General features: G+C 37.8%; 1 protein-coding gene across 3 annotated transcripts in view; it reads right to left on the bottom strand.

Annotated features, from left to right (window-relative positions):
- Ctnna2 (catenin alpha 2) overlaps positions 1-20,941 on the bottom strand; it is a 1,115,747-nt gene that overhangs the window by 961,477 nt on the left and 133,329 nt on the right. For all 3 annotated transcript variants that reach the window (XM_021164212.3, XM_021164215.2, XM_021164213.2), the window contains one exon: positions 17,377-17,483. In XM_021164212.3, the coding sequence (XP_021019871.1) occupies positions 17,377-17,483 (107 nt within the window). The remainder of the gene's footprint in view (positions 1-17,376; positions 17,484-20,941) is intronic.

Below are 20,941 nucleotides of genomic sequence, written 5' to 3'. Positions count from 1 at the left end.
CTGTACAGCAGACATTTAACGAGGAAATTCTTGCCTCTCTGAGTGTGAGCAGACAAGTATACTTTAGCGCCATAAATTTTAATTTTTGGCTCTTTAGTCTATTGATACAATTTTTAAAACATGGTCCAAGACACATGAGAAGACTTGTTTACTGCATTAACTTTGAAGGTAAAATATGAAATATTAATTATTTTTAAAAGGCAAGAATTAAAAATGAAACATCCCAATACCAAAATTGGTTCCCTAAGTGTACTAGCAAACAGAATATGAAAGTGCCAGACATGTTCCAAGGCTAAAAAGATTAGCCACAGAACTCAGGGTTTCTCTACCATGTTTAAATTTTCTAAAGCCACAGTTTTGATGTTCTAGGATTTTAATCCAAAAAAGTTAGATGTTGGTATATCTGCATGTATGGAGTGCTATATTTATATGTGCATGTATCTACCGAGCATTCGACATGGAAAGCCACTCACAGCAAGTCAATCTATAAGTCCTTGCAAAGATACCCACACAGCCTTCAGCTACTGATGAGTTTCTCGATTGTGCCATCTGATACATTCCAGCCCACACAACACTCCAAAACTGAGAAGTGTTTCACATCTTGTTCAGACCTCACAGAGTTGTCCTAACTCCATGAAGTCCTTCAGAAAGTGACAGGTTTCTCCTTAATCCTGCCACACAAGCTGAGAAAGCTATCTGCGCCGAGCAGCCCCGCCCTAGTAGACACTGAGAAAAATCAAAGGACTCTCTGGATCTGAAGCTGGGTTCACATTGGTTAAAGCTACAGGTACCTTGTTAAGGAAAATGTCCATAAACCCCTGCTTTTAAATGTAATGTGCAGAAGTGTTTTCAACAGTGATCACAGTAAAAGAATATGCAGAAGTGCTTTGCTAACTCCACTGGACCTGTGCACAGGATGATAGATCTACCATCATGACCACATACGAAGCATAAAATCAATACACTACGAATGGGGAAGACACTTAAACAGATACCCAGGTATTCTCAATATACAACATCATCAACTCACATAAATGATTGTAAATGGGAAGAATCAAGGACATATCTCTATGGTTAAATTTAGTCATAAACATTTTAATATTGTAGATACTTTAAATGACCTTTAAAAAAAAACCTCACCATTGGTGTACAAAAAATGTTGGTGGGTTATATATATTTATTTTGAAACCTGACTGAATTTGCTTATTCCCTTCAAAAGAGTTTGAGCCTGTGTAGTAGAACACGAATGAGTTCAACTGAAGAGGATACATCAGTATGCAAATGAATCTTATGTTTGAGGATTGCAAAAGTTAGCACTGCTAAAATGTTCACATAATAGACTCAAAGCAAAAAATCAAAATACTAATGGCATTTGTCACAGTCATTCATTTTTAAAAATTCTACAAATTCATATGGAAAGACAAGAAAATCAGCTTCCAAAATACTTTGATTTAAAACAAAAGAAGGAAACTAGACTCATTACAATACCTAATATCAAAATATTGCACAGCTATTTTCATAAAAGTTTATTATGCTCATACCCGAAGTGTCTGCTGAAACACATAACTCAGAAATAGACATTTGTAGTCTATTTTCAAGGAGTACACACATTAAAAAAAAAACAATCAACCAAATAAAAACAACAGCAAAAACAACCTTAATAGAGCAAAGGGGAGACTCTTCAACCAACTGGTGTTGAAAAAGCAGAATGTCCTTAAGTATATACAACTTAGAATGAATCAAGTTGTGGCTTGAATTAAATCTTAGACTCAACATGATGGAAAAACAGAATGGACTCCTACAAGTTATACTCTGACATGCACCAAACACACACACACACACACACACACACACACACATACACACACGTAATAAAATATTTAAAACCAGTAAAAGGTTAAAAACAGGAGTTCTGGACCAGACTAGTTTACATAGTTAGTTCTATGACAGCCATGGGTACACAGAAAAACTCAGACTTGGAAAAACAACAACAAATAAACAGACAATTCCACAAAACCAAAACAACAACAACAACAGGTAACTTAAATAAATGACCCATTGAAGTCTCCTTAAAATGTTTTAACTCACAAATGTTTCAAAATTCAGTGCAGTTAGAAACAAACTGATGGCATGAATGTGTATCAGGATTTCAGAACAGTGGATGGTTAGGGACAAGAAGCAGGAGTGGGTGGGTAGGGTAGCAGGGCGGGGGGAGGGTATAGGGAACTTTCAGGATAGCATTTGAAATGTATATAAAGAAAATATCTAATTAAAAAATAAATAAAAAAGAAATTAAAAAAGAAATAATAATTAGAATGGTGCCTAATCACATATATTTGTTATAAATATCATTACTATTTTTTTCATTGTGAATAAAGCCCGGGGTGTTTTTTTGTTGTTGTTGTTCTTGTTGTTGTAAAAGAGAAAATACTACAAATCATGCTGGAAAGTTCAGTTCTCCCTCCCCATAGTTTTCAAGAATGTGCTTAATTCTATAAACCTGAATAGTTAATTAGTGTCTTCTGGAAATAATTCAACACCCAGTAACCATTCAGATTATACTTCTTCAGGAATAGCAAGTGATAAAATGACTTGCTATTAATGTACAAATGTAAGATTCATTTTCCTGTTATAGAATCCAATGACAGAAATAGTGAACAGCAATTCCATTTTGAGAAGTTTATATGCATGTCTATAATACCCTCTCTAGTCTTTAAACTGTTCCTGACTGAGAGATAGAATCTCAGTGACTTAAAAACAGTTAGCAGGACCTTAATGAGTTTGGATTGGAGGGGTGTGTACTCAGATGGTCTCCTAATAAAGAGTAATGACAGGAAAAGGAAAAGTGGGTTCATCTGAGAAAAGACGAAGCATTTGAAATTCATTTAAAAGCATCAATCGATTTAACTCTAAGCAGGAACATAAAACAAAGCAGGAGAGAACAAGAAAGGAGGGAGAAAACAAAATGTGAATGTTCTTGCCAGAAGAGTCTCCGACAGCAAGTTTGCATCGACCTGAGAAACACCACCTTAACCCATGGAAACGGACCTTTAAACATTTAAGGAAGATAAGCAGCATTCTTCCTAAGGGAAATCAATTGTTAAAACTCTTTTCTAGTTTGCCTTCCATTGCATTGATAAACCCCATGATCAAAATCTAAGTGTGTTTTTCTTATAGCTTACAGTCTACCACGAAGAAAAGTTGGAGCAAGAACTCAAGGATGGAACCTGGAGACAGCAACTGAAGCAAAGACCATGGAGGAGTGTTACTAACAGCCTTGTTCCTCATGGCTTTCTCAGTCATTTACGTTATACAACTGAAGACACCCTGCTCACCACCCCCATCTATCATTAATTAAGAGAGCGCCTCATAGACTTGCTTGCAAGCTTGATGGATAGAGGCATTTTCTCAATTGTGATTCCCTGTTCCCAAATAACCTTGGTTTGAACAATCTAAGTAGGAGAGTGGAAGTATCTATGACATTCTCGTCAGTGATAATTCCATAAAGCAGAGAAAAGCAACAATAACCAGATTATCAGTGGTTTGGGAATGCAAGCAAGTAGGGAAAAGCTGAATGTGACTGGAATACACAGGAAGAACACACAAGAACATGCACAAGAGCTCAGGGACAGGTATGAAAGACAGTGCCTGTTAGCTGCCTGCATTTGGATGCAGTCACATTTCACAAAGGAAAAGAAGTGAAATTAACCATCCTTTAATAGCATCCTAAGAAAGCGATCTGATAGAAGCCACACTGAATTAAAGAAAAACATTTTTCATGATTAAAATTGTAACATTTTATGTTTACCTATTTTAACTGTCTGAAGAGAATGTTAAATTGCACAGCCTATCTTTTCTGAAGAAAAAAAAATTGCCTATGTGAAAGATAAAGTATTGGAAAGCATTTAAAAATGTACATGTCACCAGAATATTCCCAAATTTTAATAGCTTGGAGAGTGTTATATATTTGCTCTGCTTCAATAAGACAGCTAAAGAGATTTCTATCTCATCTCTTTATGAAACTCCCCTAGGGCATGAAAACAAGCTTGAGAAGTTTCAGTCAACAGTGTAAATTGGGAGTTCGTGTTAAATAAGCCATTGAAAAACTGCACTTTAGGATGAAATTACCATCTCACCCATTACCACAGGCACCACCATGAATTTGAAATAATAGCTATATTTTGTAATAGCATTGTATTCAAGCATTTATGTATTTTTTTCTTTTTGTAAGTAACCAGCACACCATAGGAGACCTTTGGAAACCAAACCGCCTTATTCTCTGCCTTTCCTGTTACTATTCAGGGCTGAAGAAATAACATAATAACATTATCAGCAGGTCTGGGACCCTACAAAACAGTTGGATGATAAAGCTGACATCTTCATAAGCTTAGTGCTGTTTTAAAATACACTTTTAATAGATAGTATTATTTGTGAAATCATTCCAAGGGGGTTGTTTCAGGAGGTCAACTGAGCATAGCTTGTGGTCTTGCGTCAGTGGTGAGAGAGCCCAGGGGGAACATGACATGGAGATTTCCCAATTTTCCCGAGACGGACAGTCTCCGTGTCAGCCAAATGCTCATTATTCCATTCACTAGAAACTCTTGAAGTCGTTTCATTCATGCTATGCCAAGAGAAAGAAGTGAGGCTGGAGAGATGGCTCAGAGGTTAAAGGGCCTTGCTTCTCTGCCAGGGAATTTGAGGTCATTCCTTGGATTCACATCAAGCAGCTACAAATACCTGTAACACCTCTAGGAAGAGGCAGTGAGAGGAGGCTGAAATTCTTCTGGCTTACGCTAGCCCACATGGACATATATGCATTCACATGAATAAAAATAATAAAATGACTTTTAAATAAGGAAAAGAAATGAAAGAGAATGGGATCTAAGATCGTATGTTACAAGCGTAGTGAAGCACATGCGCCTACACATACATACACATGCTAGGATTTACATGGTGTAGAACGATACCAGCCAAAGAAAGCACAAGATAATAGCGGAGTGTGGTAAAAGTTGTGTCCATAAACCTGGATTTTGGGCTAGCGAGAAGGTTTAGTAGTTAAAAGCGCACTTGCTGCTCTTGTAGAAACCTAGGTGTGATTCCCAGGACCCTGATGGTGTGTTCTCAACCACCCTAACTCCAGTTCCATTGGATCTAACGCCCTCTTCCGGACTTCACAGATACCAAGCACACATGTGACTCACATGCATACATGTGGACAAAATACTACACCATACGATAAAACTGAATACATATTTTTTTTTATAAACTTAAAAGGTGGAGACAGGGACTCATGAGGGTGGTATTCCAAAAGGACACATAGGCAGCAGCCAGATCAGCAAGCAGGACAGCGTTCCCACGCACATGGGAACTAAGATACCCCTGAGTTCTACATGGAAAGTTCTTGTTTTTGAGACTTGAAACCATTATAGAAATCATAAGATAGGAGACCAAGCTGGTTAAGGAAAGAAATTAGAAAAGAGTTTGAACTTAATTTAAAATGGTCAAATTTTACTTTATTAGTTTTTCATATGCACAACTTTCTGCAAGGCAGGCAAGTGCTTTGTTATTGAGCTGTATCTCAAGCAAGAAAACTACCTGGGAAAAAATAGTACTGATATCTCTTCTTTCCAGCACTGCTGAAAATAGTCAGTTTAGCTACAAAATTAAACATACTTAGAATTTACAAATTAGCAATAAATCAACTGTCATTTAGAGTTGGCATGATAATTGTTTTTAAGTCTGGGGATCTCAAATAGGGCGTAATTCTTTAAGACAGGGTTTTGTTGTTTGCTGAAAATTCAACTTTACTTGGCTGTCCTGAATTTATATTTGCAGGTCTGGCAGCCATGGCCACAAGAGAGAGAGGATTAGCTGTTCAGAAGTGGAGGTGGGGGGAGGGTACATCTCTCAATGGACAAGATTGTGCTGCAAGCTTGTAGACCTGAGTCTAGGTCCACAGGACCCACATACATGTTAGGTGTGTATGGCAGCTTGTTTATAATTCAATCCTCTGATGTAAGATATAGATGATCCCCAGCATGAGATTAACATTAACTACATCAAGCAGCCCTGATAATTGCCTGAGAGAGGATGCCTCATTCGTAAGTGGGATGAGTGAATGACATCAGCCTCTGATTTCCACATGGATGTACACCCATGCGAATGTACACCCACAAAACAAACATGCATAGCACATGTCCACACATAAAATACAGAGGAAATGCAGGGAAAACAATTGTGTATGGAACTAGTATTTGAGTGTCAATTTAATACAAGGGAAGTTCATAACATTTTAGTAAACGTTAATGAAGATCACTCTTCATAGAAACATTTAAAGCCTAAAATACTTTTGAACAGTTATTGTGAAGGAGGAAACTTCCTGCTAAAATTTTAAAAATACATAATTTTGTATTTTATGTGTATGAGTGTTTTGCCTGTATGTATGGAGTTGCACTACTATAGGGCCTGGGGCTGGGGCCTACACATATCAGAATACTGAATAAATTCTTTTGGGATTCAAATTAGGGATGGTTGTGAGGCCTGTACGGGTCCTAGGAGCTAAACATGTTCCTCCAAAAAGCTTTTAATGATCCATCCACCTCTCCAGTCTCAGGAAACTTGCTTTTAAATATAATAACAAGAAAACTTAACTTAGTAAAGAAAATATAGATTAAGTATAGGAAATCAGAAAAGATCCCTTAACCTTTTTGTGTAGGCACATAAATATTGTGTGCATAGAACACACACACACACACACACATCTTTATATATTTTTACATATATACATAAAATGTATATATTATACATTCCACCACTTGCTAATTCTGGGAGAATAAAGAAGATAGAGCAATACATCTTTAAAGAGAGAATTTTATTTACTCCTTCAGCAAATGTTCACCCATAACTCTCTATGTGGATGGCAGTGGAGATGAATACGCAAATCAGACTTATGACATCCTTGTCCTCAAAGATCGGTCCATTCGGTGTAGAAGCCGGAGAGATTACATCAACTCAGTAGGACAAGCACAGATGGGAGCAAATGCTTTCAAAGAACAGAATGGTGAGACTGAAAGAGAAGAGGGCACACAAGCATAGAGGCGTGGGAAAAGGTATGGGGAAAATGTGTGAGAGAGAAACAGAAAAGAAAAGGAGAGGGAAAGTTCTCAGTCTCATTGACATCAGGAAACACTAAAAAAAAAAAGGCTAAAATGATAAGGGGATGATTCAAAAAAGTGATAGTGTAGAGGTGAAACAGTCTACAGGATGTAAGACACTGACCAGATGGCCTCTCGGGCTTGAGCCACGTCACTAAGTGACGAGCGCAGCTCTCAAATCAGGTTGTATTCAATCAGGTTTCACTTTATCCTGAGATTAAAAACAAGTGCAATTTCTTAAAGAGTGTAGGGAGATGACAGAGTTAGTCCTTGTTTTCAGTGCTAAGTCTGCATCCCATGCAGAGAGAGGCAAGGGAGACGAACCCCCCGTTGCTGCATATTTAGATGACAGTTCTGAACCCCACAAGAGAGAACCTGGATGGTTAGTATTGATGAAAGACAGGGTGGTTTCAAAAGGGGGGCCAAGTGCCCCTGCTCAAGTCTGGTGAGCTGCTTCTGATGGGCTGAAATAGAGCTCTGTTGTCAGCATGCTTGTTATAATGAAAACCACAGGGGTAAGTAGACCCCACAGGGGGGGAAATGGAGAAAGAAGAAAAGGGTTACCAAGATGAAGCTCTAGATATCAAAGATATAACATGTGTAGACAGCGAAGCAAAGAAGGAAACCTAGCATCAGGTATAGATCAGAAACCCATGAAGAGTCCCTCCAGGTATGCTCCGTGGCTTGGCGAGAAAACAGGCTTGCTACTTTTCCAATGGACCTGGCTTTTGTTCCCAACACTCACATACATCAGAGAGCTCAAACCACCAGTGACACCAGCTTCAGGGGATATGTCACCCTCTTCTGGCTTCTGTTGGCAACTGTGTGTACAGGTGACACACAGACACAAATCCACACACACACCCACACTTAGAAACAAACAAACAAACAAATAAATAAATAAATAAAATCTTTCAAAAAGAGGACCCACCAAACTGATCTCAGTGTCACCTCTCAAGAGTTTTATTTTCAGAAATGTGTTGGATTTTCCCAGTGCTTTTATTGCCTGTCTTTCTTGAATTATTTGAAAGCAAAGTTTACAGTTTACACTTTCAACAGCAGCAGGGGAGACATGTAGAAGCGGCTTTGCTGACATGTCCTGCTCCTTCAGCTTCTCTTAGTTTGCTAATTCTGAGTGAATGCAACATTATCGCTTCATTATCTTTTGCTCCAGGTGAGGGTTCTTTCTTTTCTTTCTTTTTTTTTTTTATTAGATATTTTTTATTTACATTTCAAAGGTTAACCCCATTCCCAGTTTCCCCTCCAAAAACCCCCTATCCCATATCCCCTCTCCCTGCTCTCCAACCCACCCACTCTGCTTCCCTGTCCTGGCATTCCACTACACTGGGCCTAGAGTTTTCTCAGGATCAGGGGCCTCCTCCCATTGATATCCAACAAGGCCATCCTCTGCTACATATGTGGTTGGAGCCTCTGGTCCCTCCCATGTATACTCCTTGGTTGGTGGTTCAGTTCCTGGGAGCTCTTGGGATACTGGTTGGTTCATATCGTTGTTCCTCCTATGAGGCTGTAAGCTCTTTCAGCTCCTTTGGTCCTTTCTCCAGCTCCTCCATTGAAGGTCTTTTCTTCTTATCTGTCTCTTGTTCCAGTAAGGTTTCCCTACAATCTGCATCAGAGTAATACTGATTGCTGCCCTCCCATAATTTGTTCCCAGAAATTACTTAATTAGCTCACGGAAGACTTCATTAATGGTCTTGTTTCAACCACACTCAAATCTTATTCTTCTTTGACTGGTCTTTCATTTATACACTTAATTTAAAATTGTATTTTTTCATTGAAAATATTCACAGAAGTATCCAGATTTTTAAAAAAGAATATGAAGGGAAATCATTTTAACAGCTTGATTTTATTGTCAAACAGAATGAAAGAGTTTTTGGAAAAAAAAAAACAAAACAAGAGACAGTCATACATACTGAATAAAACACAGGATTTTCAGTTTACTGTGTTCATTTGCAGGTTGAGGAACTTGTTTTCAAAATGGATCCATGTGAGTACAGTGCATGCTTTTACCAGGATCAAGTGACACAGACAAGAGAAGGTGCACCATCTTCCAAAGCAAGATCTCTACCAATGAGTTACAGCGTCATTCTTGGTGCTACCCCATTGTTGTGGGATGTGTTTTATCTTCTCTCCTCCTTTACCTCTCTCTCAGCCCTGAAGTCTGACCCTACCCCCTTCTATATTCCTGCTAGTCCTTCTCTATATTTACACATTCTACAAATCACTCTTCTCAGCCCATGGTTTAGTACAACTTAGTTTATCTGGACTTTAAGCTTCTTTTAAAAGTCTTTTTTTTTAAAAATGTCTTCCTTTACTCAACTTTCAAATGAAATGTGAAATTTACTTTACTAAGTCAGAAAAATGAATAAATAAAGACTCCTAGAAGGCCCTAGGATGGCATGAGATCTGGGGAAGCACGGCTGTCTTTCTCCCTTTTCAGAGTCAGTGGTTATTTGTGCTTAACTGTACATTCATGGATGGGAGAAGTTCCTTGTAAGTGTAGAGTCTAAGGAAACTGAATGAGGACACTTCATTGCAACCTTGAGCCAGCCACTGTGAGGGTTTCACTTGGAAAAGAAATCAGCATCAAGAAGCAGGGAAATGGTTCAGCTGGTGAAGTCTCGTACAGCATGATAAGCTAAGTTAGATGCAGTAAATGCTATCTTCAGCTACATATAGCTCCAACTCCAACACACACACACAAACACACACACACACACATATCACACCACACACCGCACACCTGCCCCCTGCTACATACCGCACATACCTGTCCCCCACACCACACACACACACACACACACACACTTGCCACACACACACATACACCACATATGCACACATACACACACATATACATACACAAATATGCCCCCCCACACCACACACACACACACACACATGCATACACATATACACATATACATACACACACATACATACACACATAAACACACAAGGGAGAGAGAGGAAGGAAGGAAGAGAGGGAGGGAGGGAGGGAGGGAGGGGGGAGAGGGAGAGAGAGAATGAGAAAATGTGGAGGTGAGAGATCAGAATTGAATAAGCTGAAAGCATGGGGGGAAAATCCAAAATAACATTCAAAATTAAAGGACAGGAATTACCCAGTGAAGTGGTATATTGATTAAGCATGTTCAGGTCACATCATTTGATATCATTTATTTACTTTTTAATTACTTCCATTATTAAATTAAAATATAATTGCATCACTTTCCTCATTTTCTTTCCCTCCTCTAGTCCCTAACAAGTTCCTTCCCTCAAACCGCTTCCATGACCCCACTCTCAAACTGATAGCATCCATTTCCTTGGAAAAGGGGAGAGAGAGAGAGAGAGAGAGAGAGAGAGAGAGAGAGAGAGAGAGAGAGAGAGAGAGAGAGAGAGAGAGAGAGAACTCTTTGAGTTCATTCATGTATGTGATTTCAGGCTGACTGCTTTGAATTGGATAAGCATTTACAAGGTGCACCCCTTGAAGAGACTCATTCTCTCATACATTCTCTCTCTCTCTGCCTCTCTCTCTCTGTCTCTCCGTCTCTCTCTGTCACTGCAGTAGTTCTTGGCAAGTGGTAAGACTATTAATTTTTATTATTATAAAACATAATGACTTTACTTATTCCAAATATTATTGAAAATAAATATTCTGATATAAGAGAATTCAGTACTTTCATCACTAAGAGAGTTATTTTGTAGTCTCAAATCACAATAATGGTTTACTGATTGAGTCTGGTTTTCCTAGGGAAGGCCTGGGCAGATGGTGCCAGTTAACAGAGGGTAAATGTATGCCAAGCACAGTAAAATTACAGCACAGTGCTCTTGGATATCTGTGATTGAAAGCAGCTGTCTCTAACAGTGGGGAGATGGATAACTCCTATTGTATTCCAGGGTGGTTTGTGTGTGTAAAATAAACAACTAAGCTAGGATTACACTGACATATTTTCTCATGTACAATGTTTCTTTGTCTCTGAAAAATATCCTCAATGTAAGTAAAGCTGATTTTTACCTAGGTCACATCTTGGATTATTTTGAAAAAAAAAAAAAAGCTAGTAAACATATATATGCACTACATTCTTACATCTTTAATAGCTTAAGTATCACTTTTAAATCTCGGGATGTGTGTGTGTGTGTGTGTGTGTGTATGTGTGTGTGTGTATGTGTCTGTGTGTGTGTGTATGTGTGTGTGTGTGTATGTGTGTGTGTGTGTATGTGTCTCTGTGTGTGTGTGTATGTGTGTGTGTGTGTGTGTGTTTAAAAAGGTTTTATGTATTAATCATGTTTCAAAACATGGCCAACACAGCTGGGCATATAACTGAAAGAGCATCACTCCCATCTGGTGGCAGACATTAAAATATTGAGCCTAATGTCCAAATAGGAATTAATCTGATTCTAAATTACATAGACATCAATTAAATTTGTATCTCAGAAGTGGCCATCAACGATTGCTTCACAGTCTTTACCTTGACCTTAATTCAAGGAAGTATTTCAATAGAATCATCTGAGATATATGCCACTTACTGGTAAGCTTAGTTCTTGAGCACTGTTGACATTAAGAGATGAGACTATTTGTAAGCTATTGGAAATATTGAATAGTCAGTTAAATGTTGATATAAGTTATAGAGATAAGTTTCCAAATCATGACTAGGTTATTTATATTCAAGTCATGCAATTAATCTATATTTATTCATACATATTTTAAAGAAGAAAAGTTATACAATTATCAAAAATCCTTATGAAATTTTTTTATGATTCAGGTACAAATACCCTCAATTCAACTTAAAAGTGGAAAACTAGCACTTAAGGGGGAAAAACACCATTCAAAAGTGAAAATAGAAGCTAGTAATAAAACAGATGAAATACCTAGAAACAGGTTGAGAAAAGACAAAGTTATCAAAGAATAAACACTTTGCCACGATCCCCCATCATATAGTGTACTTGCATCTCTTACTTTTCCCCTGTTTAGTTCTTTGACAGGAATGTATGCACAGCTGCTTTAACATTGCAGCGTTGCCATAGAAACTACTCAAATGTATTAATCTGTGAATCTCATAAATAAGCCAGAACTGAAGACATTTGTTAGTATTGATATTCTTAAGATAAATGGAAAAGGGACCAGAGCAGGGAACAATGTGTCCTCCTTTTATATTACCATTGTTTTGGTCAATTTATACATAAAATATTAAATAGTGGAAATTGTTAAGAAGACATAATATGGTTTAGGGAAAAGGGGGTATGGGAGAGATGACTTGGTTCTTAGAGGCACTTATTTTGTGAATGCTGATTTTAATTCTGGAATTAGGTGTGGTTCATCAACCCCTGAGTTGACAATGAATCTTCCATTTCTCTCACTGTACATATAACTAAGGTAAGTAAGTACTCATGGGAATCAAGAAGGGATGGTCTATTTGAGGCACAAATTACTACAAGAGAGAGCTAAAATTACAAATTTTCTCTAAATATGTAAAACAGATTTTTGAAGATTTTAAAGTCCATACATCTCTAATTGCTTAGCTTCTGAGCTACTTATTAATATTATAAGCCAAAGTCAACTGTTGAATTCCCTGCTGTATAACTTCACAGGGCCCAATGCATAATCCTTAAAATGACATCAAAGTGGACAAAAAGAAACTCTACTGAGGTTTCTTTCCTGTCAGGAAAATTTAGAAGAACTCATTACACCTTTTAAAACACTAGTTGGTGTCATTTATCAGGCATTTAGTGTTATTTCTATAAGGAAATGAAGACGAGCATTCTAGTAAATGCTATCCTATTCTAATGGAATGACCTTTGGTTCATTAGCTTACTAACAATGAAGGGGGGATTCCCCTCTCTAATTTCAGGACTTTAATAGTGACAAATTTCTTTTAAAAATCTATCAATGCCAATGTTGTCAGACAAATCTATAACCTTCATACACATCTTAATTAATATTATGTAAAGTTTGCGGCTTTCCCCCACTTTCTCCTCTATAAGTTTCACTGTCTCTGGGTTTATGTGAGGTTCCTTGATCCACTTAGATTTGACCTTAGTACAAGGAGATAGGAATGGATCGATTGGCATTCTTCTACATGATAACTGCCAGTTGTGCCAGCACCATTTGTTGAAAATGCTGTCTTTTTTCCACTGGATGGTTTTAGCTCCCTTGTCAAAGATCAAGTGACCGTAGGTGTGTGGGTTCATTTCTGGGTCTTCAATTCTATTCCATTGGTCTACTTGTCTGTTGCTATACCAGTACCATGCAGTTTTTAATCACAATTGCTCTATAGGACAGCTTTAGGTCAGGCATGGTGATTCCACCAGAGGTTCTTTTATCCTTGAGAAGAGTTTTTGCTATCCTAGGTTGCCTCAGTATAGGGGAATGCCAGAGCCAAGAAGTGGGAGTGGGTGAGTAGGGAAGTGGGGGGGGGAAGGTATGGGGGACTTTTGGGGTAGCATTTGAAATGTAAATGAAGAAAATACCTAATAAAAATTTTTAAAAATATTATGTAAAGTTATACTAGAAAATTTAATGCTTATTAATAGTAAATTCCTAATGTTATTTTTCTTAGTAAGGGAAGGAATTTGATTGAACACATCAACTTCTACCTTTTGTGTTCTTTGTTTCAGCCACTATTAAATTTTTCAAGAAAGTGTGAAGTAGTAACCGGCTTCCCTTGGACATTCACTTTTGCTACGAACAGTATTTTATTCATGAAGTTGTGTGCATGTATTAAATACATTGGTATTGTGGTCCAATTTTGCTTTGTGTTCTACATTTTTCTTTAAATGTCAGTTATGGAATTTATATCTAATATTTTCTTAGCTCCCTTTTTTCTTTTGTAAGTGTTCCAAGAAGCAGAGATCACATCACATGGATCAGAAAGAGCTCATTCCAGGGCTGGAAGCAATTCTTTACATGCCACCATGTAAAAATTTCCAGCTTAACAACAACATGCACGAGACAATTTTTATCACACTAGAGCATGCAAGTTAAAGCACCCAGCCAATGGAAGTATGTCATGGGTATTATAGTCAGTTGAATAGCTAAATCTCTTCTCAGAACTGTAAAGTTATATGTATTTAATCTTTAAGTTGCAAGATATAACCGTGGTAAATCTTGGCAGCAGCAACTGGAAAGTAATACAGTCTCTGTCTTTACAAAATGGGGCTTTGTTAGTAGCCTTTGGATTGATTAAAGGAACACAGTGGATGAAAGAAGCATTAATAGTAATGATGATGCTAAAATAATTATGATAGCAAAATATAATAATGACAATAATAATAATAATCAACCTTCTTTGCCAGTGAGATGGTTCAGCATGTAAAGGCGCTTTCCAACAAGTCTGATGATCTAAGTTCTACCTGCAGACTCCAGAAGGTAGACGAAGAGAACTTTCAGAAATTGTCCACTGACCTCTGCACCTCACCACAATGAATAAATGTAAAATTTTCATCATGGTTTTCCTTATTAGAAGGTTTCTGTGGATTTTATTTTGTGTTTGCTTGATTGTTTTTAAGTATATCTCCTAAAACTGTAGCTGGTGATTGCTGAGAAGACCAAGAACACTATGTAAACAGTGTCTCAAAGCATCCGAAGAGATTTGTCAGTAATCTGATCATCCAAGGAGACATTAGCAGGGGCATGGAATGAAATAAGTAGGGATCATGGTGTTGGAAAGATGAAGAAAGGAAAACTTTATTGGAGAGTAAAAGAAACTTAAACTGAATTGATTCCTTCAATTCCATGGACACAAGAACAGTGATGAACATAGATATTCAACTGAAGACCTTCTAAGCAAAGCCATGAAGGGATTGCTTCTTTCCCCCTGCTGGTTATTTTAAAAGATGAGAGAAAACAGGTAAATACAAGGAATATTTATTACTGTTAAGGAAAAGAAAGAGAAAATGAGAATTTGGAAATTTCTCAGCCTTCAAAGACTGCAAAGGAGGCCCAAATTTGGAAACCCTACCTTTGTGGTGTGTGTGTGTGTGTGTGTGTGTGTGTGTGTGTGTGTGTGTGTGTGTCACAGTCCTATAATGTACCCTGCGTGACCTGGAACTCACTATATAAATCATCAGGTCAGCTTCTGTCTTCTAAGTTTAAATATTAAAGGTATGAACCACCATGACTAATTTCATTCTAAAGATTGCCTCGAGATTTTAAAGATAAGTCCTTCCCCCTTTAGTGTCCTGTTAAGTGATTTTTAATGTACTATTGCTTCTTTCTCATAATTCTCAACTTAAGGCTCAAACAGAGTGTCTCCTGATAAACTTCATTCCTGAAGGGTTATTATGTATTAGTTCCACTCCAAAACTGAAACACTCTCTCCATTCCTTATTTCATAAGAGAAATAAACTATTGTATAACCCAATGACCTTTTGCTAGTACCATATATTAATTCAAGTTCAATGAATCAAGTCAATAAAGGGTGCTGTTAACCTACACCTGCAGTATGGGGTTTCCTTGACCAATGCATCAGATGTAGTGTCTGGACTTGGGGATATTGAAGAAAGACTTTCTGGAACACATGATTCAACAGAATTAGTTATCACAGGTAAATATGGGAAATCATGATGTTCTTGAGAAGGTTAAAAGCTTATACTTAAAGGGCAGAACTCAAAGGGATGACTGCATCACTCAAATGTGATCTGCAGAAACTCAGGTCACATATGTACATGAATACTTTTTGGCCAGTGCTCCATGAAAAAGACAAACAAGTCCTATTACTCAACAGGAGATTCTCAAGTCCCAGGGGGTTGTTCACAGACCTTGGAATCCAGTGGCACTTGCTCACTGGAAGCTCCAGTCTTCAGGCTGGCAAAGTTTTCTTGTATTTTCTCTTTTTGGAGTTGGGATATCTGTAGCTGAGATTGCCTGCCTCTCTTATCAATTCCTGAAGACCATGCCTCATCCTCTCACAGTTAAAATGGTAGAGAAGAACTCTGATGAACTTATCCCTAAAGGACTCACATTAATTTAGACACCTTAAATGCAATGAAATCAGTGAGACTTTGACATACAGTTGACACTATAATGGTTGAGACTTTCAGTAACTTGGGGTCTTAATGAAAATATGTTTTATATGAGGAGTACCCAGAACCCACCCTATGTCATAATGAATGATAACCTTCAGTCCCTTCAGAAAAGTTACTCTCTATTCATGGAAACTCTAAATATGTTACCTTAAATAGCAAAAGGACTTTAAAGATGCAATTTAGTTAATGATATGAAGATTTAGGTAATTTTCTAGTATATTCGAGTAGGCTCAATATAGCAGCATCCTAAGAGGATCAATACCAGAGAGGGTACATGAATATAGCAGAGACAAGGGAATGAAATGTGTAGATTCTATATTGCTGATGTCAAATATACAGGAAGAGGTCACAGAAGTCAAGAGGCTTCTAGGAGCTAAAAAAAAGCAAGGACATGGTTTTCTGCTCAAGCATCCAATAAGAATGCAGCCCTGCCTGTGCCTTGACTTTAGAATTTTTGACCTCTAAAACCATCGAACAATAAATCTATGTTGCTTGAAGCCATTAACTTGATGGTAATTTGTTAAAGCACACAGCACAAACCAATAAAAATAGCCTCAAGCTTCATGTGGCATAATGAATCTCTACAAATGCATCATAAAAGTTCACATTTTCATATTCCAGGAACTTAAGGGTTCAGATTGCAAAGGACATGATTCATGAGACACTAAACATTAATTCTCAACACTTAAAATCCTGATGACATTCTGTGCTCTTGACAGTCACCTCGTGGAAATGTGTCAACACAAAAATAGAGCAACTGTCTAGTCTAACAAGACAGAGTTTGCCTTATTAAACTGAGAGGAAAATAATGAAATAAATTTTGATCACTAGGGAACAGTCAACAGTTTTCCCACCTATACATTTATATCAGAAAGTGATTGAGAAATCATTCATTTATACATTGTTGCAAGTGAGAGCTCCCTTCATCAAGGACCTTCTCTTTTATTATCCCACCAACTTAAACAAGATCATATGAAGTGTTGCTTAAAGCTTCTTTAAATCATATAAGGCAATGAGACGGTCCTCACTTGAAGAAATGATACCTACTTAGTAGTCTGCATAATGGCAAGGTGTATCTTCTTTAAAAGCTTCAACAACCTTGAGAGGATCATGGAACTCACCAATAAAAACAACAACAACAATAACAACAACAAAACATACATAGTAAAAAGCCCCTTACCTGTGTCACAAGTGGCTCCAATAGTCTTTCCACTGTGAGTGTCCGGATTTCCAAACTTTTGGGATCCCATTTTAAAATAATAGGTGAAGTTGCCGAAGTCATGCTCCCTGAAGGAATATATGGAATCCATTAGAAAAAATATTCAAGGACATATGTCATGACCATGAAGTTCAAAAGGAGCTCATCAATTCTAGAAGATGTTTGACCCATAAAATTCAAAGATGAAAAACCTGGGTCAGTGCTGTTGTGAAATTCTTAGATCTGAGATATTTTGGAGGGTCCATTAGCATTCCAGTATATATCAGGACATTAGAGAGAGGACCTATAGGAATATAATGTTAGAACTCAAACCAGAATATGGCTCAAGCCACAATATCTGCAGCAGATATTCACTCACAAACACTGGTAGATGGCCTACCCTAGACAGGTTTGTGACTCTCTAGATAAAATGCTTCCAGGTACTAAATATTTCATCCTTTGCTCTAGCTTGCCTTCTATTGCTATGGCTACATGCAACAACCAAAGACAACTTGAGCAGGAAAGTGTTTATTTCATCCTGCATGATATAAAGCCCATTGTCAGGAGAAGTCGAGGAAGGAATGTAAGGCTTGACCTTGAAGAAAAATCTACAGCTTACTATCTTGCTCCTGTTTTATTCCTTACTAGGTTTCTTATATAGCCCAAGATCACCTATCTGACAATGGCAACTAACAACTACAATGAATAGACTTTCTCACATCTATTTGAAAAAAAATAATAATCAAGAAAATGCTCCAGAGACATGACCAAGAAATCTTATCTGATAGGGACAACTGTTCAATGAAGATTCCTTCTTTCCAGGGTGTCAAGGTGACAAAGAAGATTAACTACTGCACATGGGGAAATGAGATGGCATCAAAGGAAACGTTAATAGTCAAATATCCTATTTCTCACTCATTTCCTGCTTGTTTCATGGGAATCAGAGAACCTGGCTTCAGTCTTCTTGTGAAAAAAAAAAAACGCCATCTTAGGGAGATATCCATTCTTCTGTCTCATGCGTTATGACTTCTTTCTTCAACGCATCTATCATTCTGTCTGTCTGGTGCTGGGACCTCAATCCTCTTCATCACCCATGCCATGTTATTGTCTATGTCTGTCTTTCCAAGGCATGAATAACAATTCTAAAAAACTCCTTACCCCAAACAATGTGTGTCAGTGTCCCTCTCAAACCCACATCCAAGAAATTTCAGGACCCTGATATTACAGAAACATCATTCAGTTAGTGTTTTGCATATATTCATCTGCTATCTTCAGACTAAGATTCAGACTTGAATCTTGACCTCATGCAACTTATGCTTTGAAACTGAAGATTACTAAATAAGAGAACAGTTATGTCTTGGAGCGACAAATGTTCTTAGGAATACAAATGGATATGGGAGAATTGAGAAAGCAACATTATAGCCAGTGGAAAGATATACAAAGAAAATCTGTGCATCAAAGTATATTTCTTATGATCATCAGATTCATGACCCCAGGGCATTACAAGACCATTTTGGCCATTTTCTTGTTAACTCAAGCCTTAGAATATCATACACCTTGGGGCAATAGTTTCCATCACTTAAAAATAGGAAGAGTATTTTGTAAACATGGTACTCATGGCTAAACATTACCAGCTAACGTCAGAATCAAGTTACTTGGAAATGGTACCTACCCCACAGCATGAACGCCTTTCATGTCTATTTGTCTCACCTAAGAACAACTAATACAGAAGTAGCCTCCTTAGTTTTAAATAGGTCAAAGCAAAATATGACTCTGCCCTCAAAAAATAAATTATACATTCCATCTGGGGTATGTTACTCATCAAGAAATTGCTGAATACATTCTGACATTTAAACACCAGGCAGGCGACCTAAGATTGTAGAAACTGAATATGAATTATTTGCCTTAACACCATCATAAATCAAATTGTTCATGGATGCTCTCTTCTTTGGAATCAATGTCCCCAACAAATTTCATCCTTATAAATCAATACAGGTGATTACTCCTACTCAAATTAACAATGCAAAGAAGGTCTATCACAATAGGCACCGTGACAAAAATACTTCTTCACCAGTCCTCCCCACTACATCCTACAGCTAGGTAATCATTCAGTAAAAAGACCCAACCAATTTGCTCAGGAAAATAAGAAAAGGCAAAAAACACAGCATGCTGGTATTTTATATCTCTCCAAATGCCATGTTCTAAATAAACCGAGCACAGCAATCCAAGTACACAGATTTAGAATTGGGTTCCTCTACAACAACATAGTTGGCACTCACATGCTACTGGTGCTTAGAAACCTACAGGCACTTTACAATTTCCCCATTCACACTAGCAACTGCTACAGGCAGTGCTGACAGGCAGGGAATTCTGCAGCTGGGCATGGAACTTCTGCTACAGAGTGGGTATGGATGCCAGAAGCTCCCTGCATATGCTTTGATAGCTTTTTCTTGCACTGATATTGTTACCAAACTTGGGGGTGTAGCGTGTGCCACAAAAAGCCAAGTTCAGCCATCTGTCCTCAAGAAGCCAATCAAACATCCAAGATACTAGTAAAGAGCAGAAATTTAAAAAAGGTGACTTGATCAACTCGGCCATGTTATAAAGAGGAACAAAGAGAGGCTAAATTGTAGAGGATCAGGGATATCTGCATCTAAGCAGTTCAGGTCAAGGTGTGCTCCTATAGACCTTTGTCCATCATTTTCTGGACCACTTTACAGACTGAGGCAGAAATCCAGACAATGATGGACAAAGGTAGGTGAGTGACGCTGACTCAAAAAAGAAACAAGGTGTATAATGAGGTGGAGAGATGACTCAGAGATTGAGTGTTTACTGCTCTTGCAGAGGAAGAAGATTCCTTTCCCAATACTGATATCAGGCATCCCTACAACAGCGTAACACTCCAGTTCCAGGGAATCTGCTGCCCCAAAACCTCCATGGGATCCTGCCCTCATGCAGTACATATGAACAAATGCAGCTGCACAAATATTCGCATTATAATGACACACTATCTCTCTCTTGATAGATAGATAGATAGATAGATAGATAGATAGATAGATAGATGATAGATAGATAGATAGATGATAGATAGATAGATGACATGCAAAATTGCTCTCTAGCCTCAACATGCATGTGCACACACATATGAACATGTGCATACACCCTCCCATACATAGCCTGTGATCCACACAAACTAGAGAATTTCATTTATAAATGAAATTGAAATGAGATGGGCAGGATAGTTATATAAGTGAGCAGATCAAGGGAGGCACAGAGTCCTTTCAGAGTGTTCCAATATAGAACTTCATAAAGTAACACACAGGGAAAAAAACACTGGGGTGAGAACCAAAAATGCTGGCACAGTCACCTCAGATCCACTGATCTGGCTTCAAATAGAAAAAAAAAAGAAAAGCTTCTTAGGAGAACGCCAAGCTTTCTGTGAGCCAAGAAGCTGAGTTAGTCACAGCCCAGTCCTGAAGGTCATAGGAATATTCTTTTTCTAAACATAAAAGAAGGACTTGTCAAATCACTCAATGTATCCCCTTGG

The sequence above is a fragment of the Mus caroli genome, unplaced genomic scaffold (assembly GCF_978045245.1).
Source record: "Mus caroli unplaced genomic scaffold, Mus_caroli_1 scaffold_7, whole genome shotgun sequence".
Classification (NCBI taxonomy): domain Eukaryota; kingdom Metazoa; phylum Chordata; class Mammalia; order Rodentia; family Muridae; genus Mus; species Mus caroli.
This window is presented reverse-complemented; position numbering and strand designations above follow the sequence as displayed.